Genomic DNA, 14466 nt, shown 5'->3' with positions numbered 1-14466 from the left:
TATCAGTATCAATATACAAAATGTTTAAATAAGACAGACAACTAACAGGGAACGGAAGTCTTGAACCTAATTAATATTCTACAGGGGGAAAATAATCTAAGCAAAGTTGTTATAACTGTAAATCAAGGTAGATAGCACAGCTTTTTAGAAACCCGAACATTAAAATTCATTTGAATTTCATCATAAATTTGAAACAAATTATTACTAAGACAAAAAATTATTGCAACTTGAAGTAGACTAATAGCAAAAGAATTCCAGGATTTCTAGATTGGATACAACAATAAAATTCTTGTTACCTGAATGCTGAAAATGCAAGCAATTCTGATTGCACATCTTATACCTTCCAGGCAAAGAGAGGCTACTTCAGTATCATCACAATCTTGGAGACCCACACTGAATGCAGCCAGAAAAGGAGTCCAAGCCAACTGTAAAAATAATGTAAATACATTATGGACATCAAGTTAACAATCACATTTTATGAAGGAACTTTGCAAAATCACAGAAAATGGGGTCAGCATTGTGTTACAACACACAAAGCCACTGCCTGTGATCTTGGCATCCTATTTGGGCACTGGCTTGAGTCCAGGCTGCTCTGCTTCCTGTCCGGTTCCCTGTTAATGCATTCAGGAAAGCAGTGGTGATGGTCCAAGTCGTTACACCCACATGGAAGACCTTAATGGAGCACTAGGCTCCTGGCTTCAACCTGGTTCAGTCCCAGTAGCTGCAGCCACTTGGGTAGTGAAGCAGCAATGGACCATTTCTCTGTAGCTTCATCTTTTGTATAAATAAATCTCAAAAAAACTCACAGGAGCCAGTGTCATGGCTCAATAGGCTAATCCTCTATATGCAGTCACCAGCATCACCTATGGGTGCAGATTCTAATCCCAGCTGCTCCACTTCCCACCCAGCTCCCTGCTTGTGGCCTAGCAAAGTAGCTGAGGATGGTCCAAAGCCTTAGGACCCTGAAGGAGACCTGGAAGAAGCTCCTGGCTCCTGGCTCCTGGCTTTGGATCAGCTCAGCTCTGACTGTTGTGGCTACTTCGGAAGTGAATCAGCAAATGGAAGATTTTTCTTTTTATCTCCTTCTCTTGTATATCTGCCTTTCCAACAACAACAACAACAAAAAAAAATCAAAACAAAAAGTCTTAAACAAAAAAAGCACTGCTCTTGTTTGCAACTAATCAGGGTGCAACACTTTCACACTTAAGTTTTTAGTCAGAATTGTGTAAGTTAACTCAGCTGAGGTATCTGTGATGTTGGCTACCATTCCCTGGTGAACTGTCAGCCCTCTTCTACTAGGACATGGACAACATTAATTTTTTCTCATAAATTTATGTAGATGATGGTCTGCTGCTATAAGTGTCATCTCTCTTTCCATTTAAAAATGTGTTCTCCAACTGTAAAAGCCACAACATCAAAAACTTTCTGAAAAGCATCAACGATTTCATCATCCACCCAAGTTTCATCATCAATATGACTTTGGCTTTTGCTATAATTTTAACAGAACGTATCTGCTCTGAAAAGAGCGCTTTTCAAAATGATGGCTTATTCCCTTTAGTACCTCGAACTAGATCTTTTCAGACATTATAACAAATCCATATGAGTTTATCTTAATGCATAAAATTTTGAAATCCAAGCATCATATCCACCTGTCACAAACTTTATGCAGATCCCTATTTTAAAAAGATAATTGTATGATCCAGTACCCTGTTAATGACTTTGGGCAAAAAAAAGATTCTGACTCTCTAAGCAGATAAAACAAGCACGACAGTAGCCCAGTTAGGACACTACTACAGCACTCAAAGGAAAAGCAGGGTTCCTAGGGTAAGGTGATAGCCAAAATGGCAACGAGGAGGAAAGGTTCCTGATTTTAGCTTGGAGGATGCACAAAAACTGCAGCTAATCCAGAGAGCAAATTAGAAAAGCTATCTATCAAGAACGTTCAATGAAATGCAGAAAAATTTACATGAGAAACAGCAAGATATGCTATTCAATGCAATGATCTAAAACTGAACAGTAATATAAGCAAATAGAGGGTGTTTCATTCGCATTACCCGCCCCCCAAATATTAGTTACAAGAAAAGCAAATTAGTTTGAGATCATTTAAAACAAAACAAAAAACATTTTTTACAACATTTAATTCACAATAAAACTGGTTAAGATTTCAATATCACGTTCTACTTTATTTCAAAAGGTACGGGCAGCTGTACTTCACTCCTTCTAACATTGTTTTTTTAGGTTTCTCACTCTTGCGCCACAATTTTTTCATTAGCTTTTACAAATACCATATCACACAGATTTTAAGGGAAGGATAGAACAAAGGAAGCACAGGAACTTGTGGTCATCTTGTACTATCTACATATTTTCTCCTAAAAGTTCATGTAAAATGAAGTTAAGAGATATATTTTGGTATAAAAATTTTTTTTAATATCTAAGCTTACAAAGCATATTCAAAACACATATGAAAATGTGTCTTTTATATTTTATGTATATGTATACACACACAAATATATGCATATATATATGTCAGCCATGAGGCAAACTGGTGTCCATATGAGATGCTGGCACATGCAAAGCATAGATTTTGGCCACTAGGCTATGGTGCCGGCCCTAAGAAACTAATCTTTTAATTCTTTTAATTCTACTTTTCCACAAGCTTTCTAAAGTAGCCTCAAACATAAATGCAATTAGAAGGAAAAGTCAAATTATGCTTTCAGCATCCATAGATTTTATGCTATCTCACGAATGGGAAAATGTTACAACCACCACCCTCCTGCTTTTTAAAAAAGATTTATTTATTTTTATTGGAAAGAAAGATACACAGAAAGAGGAGACAGAGAGAAAGATCTTCCATCTTTTGATGCTGATTCACTCCCCAAGTTGCTGCAACAGCTGGAGTCGATCCAAAGCCAGGAGCCAGGAGCCTCCCATGTGGGTGCAGGGTCCCAAGGTCTTGGGCTATCCTCAACTGTCCTTACAGGCCACAAGCAGGGAGCTGGATGGGAAGCAGGGCCGCTGGCAAGGCAAGAAATTTAGCTGCTAGGCTACCATGTATGGCCCCATTTTCCCTTTTCAAATGTGAGACAACTCCCTCCCTTTTTCTTGTGATGGCAATGCTCAATTCATTCTGAAACTTGGAGAAACGACAGAAAAGAACAGGACAATAAAGAGAGCACAGGTCTCTGTCTCATTAAATCAACATTCCCTGTTGTTCCGTCCCCTCACTCTGGGCTCCAGGTGCTATCCTTCACGTTAACTCCTGGGCTGGACACACCGAGACACAGCAAGAGCATCGTCATCACTGTAAACCTGGGATAATCTCAACGATTTTATAAAACATTTAGAAAAAAAAAAGGGGGCCAAAAGCTAATGATTATTACCCAAATCTTCATATTCTTAAAATCCTAAGATTTTACATGTATTAATTACATGCAGTACACACTTCTTCCTGCTCTCTTTAAAAGAAAATTAATGTCCACTATAAATTAAATAACGTGGCTATTACTTGCTAGTTTACAATACGTTTCCTTAACTTAAAAATGAGTATACTGAGTGAAATTTTTGAAAAGTGCATACTTATGAGTACTTCTAACCTTGAACATGGGTCTCACGTGTTCCAAATGTGTTGCACTTGTAAAAGGTGCCTGAACATGGCTCACTGCCTCCATGAGTGCTTTAGCTGTCTTAGCCATCTGTTCCATTTCCAAATTATATAGAAGTCTTCTTTGCTTTTCACTGGCTACATCTGAAACAATAAACATTATGAGCATTTATATATAAAGCATTTAGCACATTGTTTTGATGCTTTACTATGAAATACTGACCATCTCTATTTAAAAAGAGTTCTATGAAGCAGGCACATAAGGTCATTTACTACATAATCTCACTGTTAAAAATTAGGTATACACAGAGAAATAAATACACTGCTGTTTGCCTGGGGTTAAGAGAAAAGAAGAATAACAGCTTTAATGGGCTTGGGGTATTATCTGGGAATAAAGAAATTTTTAGAACTATACAGAGAAGGCGTTGCAAAACATATGAATGTAACATATTTTGCAAGAACACTCTGAAGTACCTTCGCATGGTGATTAGGTCTTCATTTTCACACCTAAGTAAATGCCTAGTCTATGATTTGCTTTTTATTTTCTCTACAGCATTATTTGTGGCCTGTTTGTGTATGGTGATAGAAAAATCAGTGAGAAACTGGAAATAGGATATTTCAATTTCTTTTCCATGGAAATTTTGAAGTATTCTTGTACTTACTGTTATAGAAAGAGCTGAAAGTAACACTACCAAATAAACTGCTATCCATCACTGGAGCAGAATAAGAGGCAAAGATGTATGATTCAAGACTGAAATTCATCACTTAATATTCCTGAGTTTTATTTGAAAGGCAGAGTTACACAGAGCAGGAGAGACAGAAAGAAGGACAAACATATCTTCCACCTGTTTGTTCACCCTTCAAATGGCCAGAGCTGAGATGATCTGAGGCCAAGACCCAGGAAGCTCCTCAGTTTCCTACATGAGTGCAGGGGCCCCAGGATTTAAGCCATCTTTGCCGTTTTCCCAGGCATATGCAGGAAGCTGGATTGGAAGCAGAGTAGCTGAGACCTGAACCAGCCTCCATGATGGATGATGACACCAAAGGTTTAGCCTATTTTGCTCTGGCACTGGCTCATGAAAACAAGCTTTTCAAACTACACTGATCTCATTAATTCTGATTCTCTTTTCTAATTTCTCCAGACTTCAGTCTTTTTACCTATAAAGTAAGGGAAAATTTCCTAAAATTCCTTCGAATATAATTTCCTCTAGGGTGACAAAAACAAAAAAAGCTAAAAAAAATTTTAAAGATTATTTGAAAGGCAGAATTATAAACAGGGAGAAAAGAGAGAAGAGATCATCCATCAGTTGATTCACTCCCCAAATAGCTGCAATAACGAACTGTGCCAATCCGAAGCTAGGAGCTTCTTTCATGCCTCTCACTGGGTGCAGAGGCCGAAGGACTTGCGTCATCCTCTGCTGCTCTCCCAGGCACATTAGCAGGAAGGCAGATTTCAAGTGGAGCAGCTGGATTCAAATTGTTACCCATATGGGATGTCAGCACCACAACAAACACTTTGGCTAGTCAAAGCACTGTCTCTCTATTATCCTAATGTGATCTCCTAAGTTTCTGATTCACAATGTTTCGACTGAGAAATACATCACAAGAACCTTATTGTGTCTCTCCTTTCAAAAGAATTCACCTACTGTAATCCTTTTAAGCTTGAGATTTTACTACCAAGTGTGCTCAGCAAGGTAAGAACCCCTTTCTCTATTACTGTTAGATTTTTGAATCATTACTCTCACCTTATTCTGGCAATTATATTTTAGCTGCAATTTCCTTACCACTGTATGCTTGTACAATGTCTGGAATAAAATTAAGGTTACAGGTGGGTACCAGTGGTCAACTCTAGAGAGCCTACAGTGACAGAACCTGTAGTCGGCCTGAGGCAGTCCTTTCTGACTGCCTAACTTCCCCCCCAGTCTTCTCTACCTCATTTAATCACCCCACTTTTCAGCTTCCATTTATGCATAATGACAGAAGGAAGAATAAATGAAATAAGTTGTTTGTTGAGGAGGAAACAGAGAATAAAGATTTGCTTAGTGCTATTTTCACAATGTGGGAAAAATAGGTCACTTAACTAACACTTCTCATCAAAACTTGGCTCTATTTCTTATTTACAAGGTTACAAAATTTTGTTAACCCACAAATAATTAAACATTATTATTAGGTAGTATGACAAATGGATACAAATATGAGCAAGAATGAAATCAGGACAATTAGCACTTTCCTTAATCCTTAATCGTTTTTTTTCTTGCTGTGGGTCTCTGAAGTCTTCTAGTAGAAAATTTTATTTACAATCAAGTGAAAAATTTAAAATTTTTCCTTCAATAATGATTCAGCTGATTAGGATACTTACTTTGTTTACTAGATTTTGCAGGGATTGTTAATTCTTTTGTTTCTTTCATCGAGATCTTCTTGCCAGCTATTTCATTGTAGATGGCTGACAGATATTCTTCAGGGAGGTCCTTACTGTCATTGATACCTCGGTTCATCTTAATATACTGTTCTTTGGTCATTTTATTTTTAACCTAGATACAAAAAATGTTACAATTTCTGAAAATTAAAACTTATTTCATTCACATTTTTAATAATTTGAATATTTTATCAGAAATTTTATAAATATTCTCAATAAGTAGAAAATAATGAACAAAAACACATTTAATATAAAAGGAAGTCACAGGAAATGAAGACATGTAACAGAAGACCCATTTTACTATACAAGTGTACCAAATTCACCATTTTATGTTGTGGACATGAGCAATTTGCAACATGGAAGGAAGGTGATTCAATAATAAAGTCATCTGTTTTTATCCACAGCTTAAGAGCTCAAGCAATCTCTTTAAAAAATGGATATGACAATCTTAAAGTACTCTCATGGAATAAATGTTGAAGCCCTGACTTAAAGGAAAATGCCTAGTTTTAAGATTGTGCTGAAGTATACAGTGGATGTATAAATATGAGATTGAATTAATAGTACAGACTTAAAAATGGGTATGACAATTATTACAAACATAAGATTCAAATCTTAGCTCAATGATATAATAAAATACAGCTTTTTTATATCACAGGAGATATAACAACAGTTGAAGCTTATTTAAAGGAGATTTTGTCAAGTGATTGATTAAATGGTCTAGGTAAAATAATCCTTGTGATATTTTGTTTAAAAGTATTCGGAATCTTGATAAAACTGTGAAGCACAAGTTTAGTCTATAAAACGGCGGCCCATCACCAAACTTGAGAACTAGCTTATAATGCTTATAATGAACCCACAGAAGCCCATGTTGCAAACACACACACACACAAACCACAGTGTTCAAGATACAAATATATAACATTTTCCTACAATAACATGAAGCCATCAATATGAAGGGCTTTTAATAGATCACATTAAAGTAACAAAGCACATCACATCCTAAATTTTTCTGTGTTTTTTTTTTCCAGTACATTTTTAACTTTTAAAATCCATCTTGTGTCTTGGTATTCTATTTAATGCTAATTTGGTTACCCTCCCTCCATCTTCCTCAACAATCCCTCCAGTAAAAACACAGACCATGCATACCAAGATAAAACACCTCACAAATTTTGCCAGGAACAGGTTAAGAACTAAAACTACCTATAAATTTTTACTGGAAAAATATTTTGGCAACCTGTCACGTAGAGGCAGAGAAAAGTTTTGACAGAAAGTCTGAAGTAGCAGTTAAATATCTGCAGATCTGGTTTGGGACTCCCAGAAGGCAGAAATGGAAAATGCATTGCTTTAGGAACTCAAAATTAAACACACTGCTCAAATAATTCTGCCACAATGGAATTCTACAGGCAGTATAAAACATAACCTTACTTTTCTTTTACTGATGTCTTTTATGAAACACACTACTTTTAACTTTTACTCTTTTGTGCTTAAATAAAGCTGTATCTTCATTTTTTAAATCATTTAAAGAATGCTATTAGTAGTAAACCTCAATACACACAAAATTATGCAATCTAAACCTATTTTAAATTCTGAAAAAGTCACTGATTCATACTATATGTACTATATGCAAAGATAGCCTAACCGCATAAAGAGTGTGAGAAGACAACATCAATCATTTGTTAAGATTTGGCTGTATTTTGCTTTGAGAATAATTACAATGAAAGAATTGTGATATATTAAGTGATATGGTACTCCTTGAAGGCTGTTTGTATTTTCCGAATATGATGCATCTGATGTTAGTTTATTACGGACCTTAAGCTTAAGCCAGCTGGGGCCAAGACTGTGGTTTCATTTTCTAAGAGGTCAGTTCAGGTTATAGGCACTCATGAGCTGATCTAAAGTCGCAGGCTGCTTATCCACAGAGAGCCCAGTTCATTGTTTAACAAGGAATGGTGTGAGAATCAATCATCATTGCCAGAGAACTCTAAGCATGTGTTTTTATGAACAAACAGGAATTAGTACCCAGAACATTTAATTCAATTTTCAAGATAATGCGCCTTAATATGTTTATTTACTAATCTGAGTAGCTATGAAAACATACAAAAGGACTTTTCTGCATTTCTTCAAAAGAATGCAACATAATTTATAATTGAAAATGCTTACAATGTCATTGATTTACAGACCCAAATATGTTTATAGTATAACCTTCTAGAGACAAAAGCATGTAAATACTATGACTTATGGAAAAATCAGACTGAATGCCATACACATCTAAATAGATCATTAACTGTGCACTGCCTTGCAAAATCATGAAAGCAGCATCATGATGCTGAATAATGCTTTGAGTATACTGTCAATATGTCAAAGGCAAACCTCAAGTAATTTCCTTAATTAAAAAAAAGTCTACAGGAAATCAAACTAACCCTGGATAAATGCAAATAGCAACAGACACCTCATATCTAATTAGTCCACTTAATGTTTAGTATCTTTTCATATCAATCTTGCCTTAAACATCCACACACACACATCTCTGCTGCAAAGCTTAGTATCAAACTTGAAGTAAATTTTAATTCTTCCAATATATGATTAATATTTAATCTATGCTATTATGCTAAAATAGTACTAGTTGTTATCCCCAGAAGTACCAAGAAGTTTCTGTAAGTTCATTACACATAAAAATAATCTCACCCAAGAATATTTTCAGGAGCAAAGCAAAATATATCCTAGGCATTAAAAACAAAGTTTAGGGGATATCATCAACCAAAAGATCTGTAACACTTAAAAAGGAATTATGAATTTTCTGAAGCAAACAAAATTTGAACAGTTCTTAGAGAGCTGATACTTTGATATTTTCTGTTGACTTTTTAGGTGCCACGGTACTGTGGTTTTGTTTCAGTAAAAAGAATAATTTTCTATTTTAAAGAAACATAGTGAAATAAATACAAATGAAGTAACATGTTACTTAAGACATGTTTCAAAATTATCTGGCTGGAGTATGTAGATAGAACAGGACTGGCCACAACATGCTAACTGCTGAACCTGGGTGTGGGACACATGAATACTCACCTTCTAAGTGTTCATCTCTACTGTTTGAGTATGACACATTAAAAGAGATAGTTTATATATAGTGCTTTTCCTTGTTGTGACAAGTATATAGATAGGATTCCTACAAACACCTTTTGACATTAAAATATGTCTTAGTTTTATTCAGCTGTCAATCATGAGACTGACAAGTATGAAATCATTTGAAAAAGCTCAAGGAGAAATGGAATTTTTAAAGAAGGTTTTGAAATTGATCCATAATATTTCATGTGTATTTCCCATTAACTTTTTGAAAACCCCATGTACACATCTATTTTCAGACACCTAAAAGTCTAAATAAAATTATCATAAGATACTGTTCTTGTAAAATATACATCACAATTTAAACATACCACTTAAATAAACTGTTTAATTAAGAGATCAAAATTTCAACTACTGCTTGTTAAATTCAAAAGAATATATTTAATTTCCACTACTCATTGTAAAACTGACATAGAAGAAAGTATACCTGTGGACTGTGAAGGTCTGTGGTCAACATGATAATTGAGTAAGCCAAAACATAAGCAGTATCCGCACTAGCAAAAAGAGTTTGCCTGGAAAAGTAAGTGTATCATGTTATAAACTTATGTCTTATAGTTTCATCGAAAGAAGTGATCTCAAATCTCATAGACCTTTAATTATCTCTTTCAGAATTTAGAATGTATTTCCTCATTTTTTATGGATTTGCCCTTTCACTTTTAGACAGATCATCTACATGCTCTGTGGACAGGGAATTACTTCCTAGTGTCCCTGAATCCCTGGATGCTGTTAGTACAGAGTCACAGATACAATAACAATCAACAGGCATCTGAATTTGACTTACCCCTGGTTGCATTCTAGGTATCTTGCAGCAAATTTTTCCATTAATCGATCGATTTTTTGAGCTTCTCCTGGAAGACGAAATCCTTCCAGAAACATGCGAAGGGCAGAAACGAAGTCCTTTCCAGAGAAATCATGTTGGTCTACATATGCATACATGACTTCTTTGTTAAATTTATCATTATCTCCCAGGAATTCACCCACCTGAGTCTAAAGCAAAAGCAAAAGAAACTAAGATTTTAATGGCATGTCATTTCTTATACTGCTATTTAAGAAACAGAAAAATAAGCAAGAGCCACAGATTTTTTACTATAGCTTAACAATTTCAAACATAAAGCTTAAGGTTAAATACAGTGTGTATAGAAAACAAAAATCAAGATTTTGATTGAGTTAAAAAAATTTGAAAAGCATTTATTTTTATATGGGTATATATTGTAAACCTAGCTTAGCCTGCAGGTGTTATCTACACACTTAGGAAAACATTTACAGGAAATCACAGCACATAACTTAAGAAATTTTACAGAAAATTTTAAGATTCTTACAGAGTCTAATCTTTCCTCTTGGTGTAAGAATTGGGCAATATCTTCAGGTGTAGTGCCAAGCATGCCTTGTTCTTGGAGGTACTGTATTCCTCTCTTTGGTTTCTTATTAAATCTAGGTTCAATACAGTTGCAGGTTACTTACAAAATAAAAACACAAAAGCTCTTTTATATGCCTGTAAATTCACTGAAAGACAATCAAGGCAGAAATTCCACTCCATTCAGAACAGCTACCAAAAAAAAAAAAATCCAATATTTAGGAGTAAATTTAACTTAAGTGAAACCTCTCTACAATAAAAATTATAAGACACAGATGAAAGAAATAATCAGGACATGAAAAATACTTCTTGTTCATGAATTGAAGAATCAATCTCTCTATTACGTCTGTACTACAAGGCTGGTGCAGTAGTTCTAATGCTCTACCTACTGAAGTTGGCACTCCACATGGGCACTGGTTTGTGTCTAGCTGATCCCACTTTCGCTGCACCTCCCAGCGTGTGGCGTGGGAAGACAGTGGAGGATGGCCCAAAGCCTTGGGACCCTGCAGCTGCATGGGAGATGCAAAGAAACTTCTGGCTCCTGGTATCAGACCATCTCAGCTCTAGCCGCTGCAGCCATTTGGGGAGTGAATCAGTGGATTGAAGATCACTCTCTTGCTCCCTTTCTCTCTATAAATCTCACTCAAGTAAGAATAAATGAATCTTTTTTTATAAAAAAGTCTATACTAGCTAACGCAATCTATAGGTTAAATGCAACTCTTATCAAAATGATATTCTTCACAGAATTAGAAAAAACAATCGTAAAACTCATATGGAATCACACACACACATACACACACACACAGAATAAATGATGTTAATAAAAAAAGAAGAAAATCTGTATTCCTTGGAAATATGATCTTAGGATGATGTTCATTAAAATCAAACATTTACCACTGAAGTAAACATAACTGTTGTTGCCTGGGTGTTCACACTCTAATGAAAGAAACAAAATTTTTAAAAGTTGTAATAGTAAAAATACAACAAATATATTCAGGAGAAAATAGTGCAGCAAAATGATAAATACTTGAGAAGACAAGTAGTTTACCCTTATTTGGTCATTGTACACAATGTATACATACATCAAAAGAAATCACATGGTATCATAAGAATATGTGTAAATCTCATATGCTAAAAAAATGACAATGCAAGGCAAGTATTGAGTCTGTCATGATGTAAGACTGGGAAAAGATGATAGTATTGGACAATTATTATATTCCTTTATAAGCTGTAAGAAAAAAATACCATAGACATAAAGGAAAAGGCATAACAACTCCACAAAACAGTGCATTCTAATAAATAGATCTGTATTACTGGAATAAGTTGGGCCAGAGAGTAACAGGTAATGAAGTGTACAGTGCAGTGGATTCAAATCACAGAAGTACTATTACTCTATCAGAAGCAGTTTTGGCTTTACTATCTAAAAGAAAGAGAGGAAAAACATGAGTAGCCTTTTATTCAATCAAGATTACTCTAAGTGTGAGAGACTAAGGAACCAACAAAGCCAAAGCAGGTTAAATCAATTAAATGAGTTTCCTACTCAAAGCAAGTAGTGGTGATGACTTATGAAAACAGCTCTAGAACAGACTGCAACAATTTAGGAAACAGACTCAGTAAAACTGACTCAGAGTAGAGTAATGGGAAAACCTAAGCTAATTCATTCCCAGGAGTCTAGTTTAGAAACAATAATTTGCTAGTGCTGCCAGTCCAAGCAAAAATACAGAATTAGTAGAGATTTTGCTTGCCTTTTGCATTTGACAGGAGTTGAGGCAAGTTGACGACAAAATGAAGACAGATAAATATGCTTATGGACATTGTAAGTGGCAAAAGCTGCAATATATTATGGAAAACTAAATAGACAATTACAGAAATAACTCAGGTTTCAGGAGATGCTTAGGAGTTCTGAAATATTAGCAGACAGAAGTGACTAAAGGCCCCAGTGTTGTGGCATAGTGCAAAAAGCCATGCTGGCATCCCACATGGATGCTGGATCATGACCCAGCAGCACCAGTTCCAATCTAGCTCCATGCTAATTCCCTAAGAAAGGCAGTGCAAGACAGTCAATGTTCACATGGGATGCAATGGATGAATTATCTTCTGGCTTAGGACTGGTCAAGCACTGGCTGTTACAATTATCTGGGGTGTGACTCAGTGGATAAAATATCTCTCTCTCCCTGACACTGTAGCTTTCAAAATCAATGAATCTTTAAAAATAGAAGTGGCAGAAGTCATGGTCAAGTCACACAGGAAGAAGGGAGAATCTGATGTGAGGAGGCTGGCGTAAAAAAGCAGGACAGGGTTGTGGGGCAGAACCCCGCAAAGGCCTTAAGATACATTCAAGAACAACAGCTCTTACAGATTGACAAGGGGTAGCAGAAAGTTAGGAAGACAACAGGACAGGGTGGTGACATGAAAGGAAGTCTTAGGAACACAATTGCATGAACACATTTTCATTCACAGCTGTAACAAACGGAAAGCATGTGTAGTGGCAGAGATGGACTGGAGGCCAAGGAAAATCCCATTGTGAAACCCTGAGCCCACAACCTCTCACTTACTAAGCACTTTACATACTTAGCACCTTTGACCGTGCTTTATACAACACTGCATTACTGCAATACCAGTTGAAATCTTTTCTTCTCCATGTTTAGACAATAATCTTAAATATAGGGACCCGTGCCTTCATGATGAATGCATGGCCCACATAGCAATCTGTGTTAGTTCAGAGATTGGCAAAATGCCTGTTCACACATACTAGACCTGGAATACTAGATACTAGAAAGGAAAGGCTGCTGTTTCATTCCCACTTCCCCAGGATCTTGCCTAAAACTCCCTGGGACAAGTGGACTCAGCAGACTAATGTAATTCAATAGATAATTAGAATGAGTCAAAACGTACATATTATTTTTCATACGACACTGAAAAAGACACTTGAAGACTGGTTCCGTAAAAGGCATTTTTCATTTACTCATTCATTAATTTTTTATTTTTTTAAGATTTATTTAATTTTACTGGAAAATCAGATTTACAGAGTATGGGAGGGTGACACAGAGAAAGATCTTCCATTCGCTGATTCTTTTCAAGCAGCCACAATGGCCAGAGCTGAGCTGAGCTGAAGCCAGGAGAGTCCTCTGCTCTCCCATGTGTGCAGGCTTCGAAGGTTTCAGGCCATCTTTTACTGCTTTCCCAGGCCTGAAACAGGGAGCTGAATGGGAAGTGGAGCAGCCAGGCACAAACTGATGTCTATATGGGACCCCAGGGCTTGCAAGGGGAGGATTAGCTAATTTTGACACTGTGCCAAAGCCCATAAAAGGCATTTCTTAAGTATTAGGAAGAAAGGCTTTCAAGGAGTAGCAAACCAAGTAAACCTTAAGGTTTACAACAGTTCAACTGATTTTATGAACAATGACTAGCAATCTTTCCGCTTCTTATCGTAATTTCTAAATAAAAGGCAAGAGCAGTAAGAGGAAAGAAGGCAATGTGGTGATATTCACACAGAAAACAGTTAAGCAGAAGGCAAATATCGAAGAAAGTAAAAACAGAAAAACATTATTTTACAAAATCAGGCTCAGGTAGAGTAGCCAGGATAAAAAGCACTGACTACCTTATTACACATAAAAATGAAACCAGAAGCAAGAGTTTATCAATAACAAGAGTAGTGCATTTGTCACACAATTGGGAAAAAAGATAAGAACTTTAAAGGATCAATGTTTGAGACATTTGAGATTTTTTGAAATTTTTTGAGATGCAATCCAATTTGAAAAGGTAGGAGGGTGGGGGGGGTGGGGCAGCTGCTTGACAACAGGGGTGCTCCCTGGAGTCAGGGATAGTGTGCCCCAAGGGAAGGGCTGCATACTGCTTCGGGAAGGGTGTCTGGGGACAAATCACAACTGGGGCCACTGAAGGCTTGACATATATAAAACAATTTCGAAGGGCTTCCATGGACTGTAATACAGCACAGTAATTGAGGGAGCTGAG

General features: G+C 36.2%; 1 protein-coding gene across 5 annotated transcripts in view; it reads right to left on the bottom strand.

Moving 5' to 3' along the window:
- The window catches only part of ARFGEF1 (ADP ribosylation factor guanine nucleotide exchange factor 1), a 120812-nt gene that overhangs the window by 31133 nt on the left and 75213 nt on the right, over positions 1–14466 (bottom strand). For all 5 annotated transcript variants that reach the window (XR_005885315.1, XM_040994674.1, XM_040994705.1 and 2 more), the window contains 6 exons: positions 10457–10568; positions 9919–10124; positions 9565–9649; positions 5961–6132; positions 3594–3745; positions 297–425 (listed from right to left, as the gene is read on the bottom strand). Coding sequence is in view for 4 of the 5 variants with exons in the window: in XM_040994674.1 (XP_040850608.1) it covers positions 297–425; positions 3594–3745; positions 5961–6132; positions 9565–9649; positions 9919–10124; positions 10457–10568 (856 nt within the window). In the remaining variant the exon portion in view is untranslated. The remainder of the gene's footprint in view (positions 1–296; positions 426–3593; positions 3746–5960; positions 6133–9564; positions 9650–9918; positions 10125–10456; positions 10569–14466) is intronic.

Source organism: Ochotona curzoniae, unplaced genomic scaffold (genome assembly GCF_017591425.1).
Source record: "Ochotona curzoniae isolate NIBS_2020 unplaced genomic scaffold, NIBS_Ocur_1.0 contig_1071, whole genome shotgun sequence".
NCBI lineage: Eukaryota > Metazoa > Chordata > Mammalia > Lagomorpha > Ochotonidae > Ochotona > Ochotona curzoniae.
This window is presented reverse-complemented; position numbering and strand designations above follow the sequence as displayed.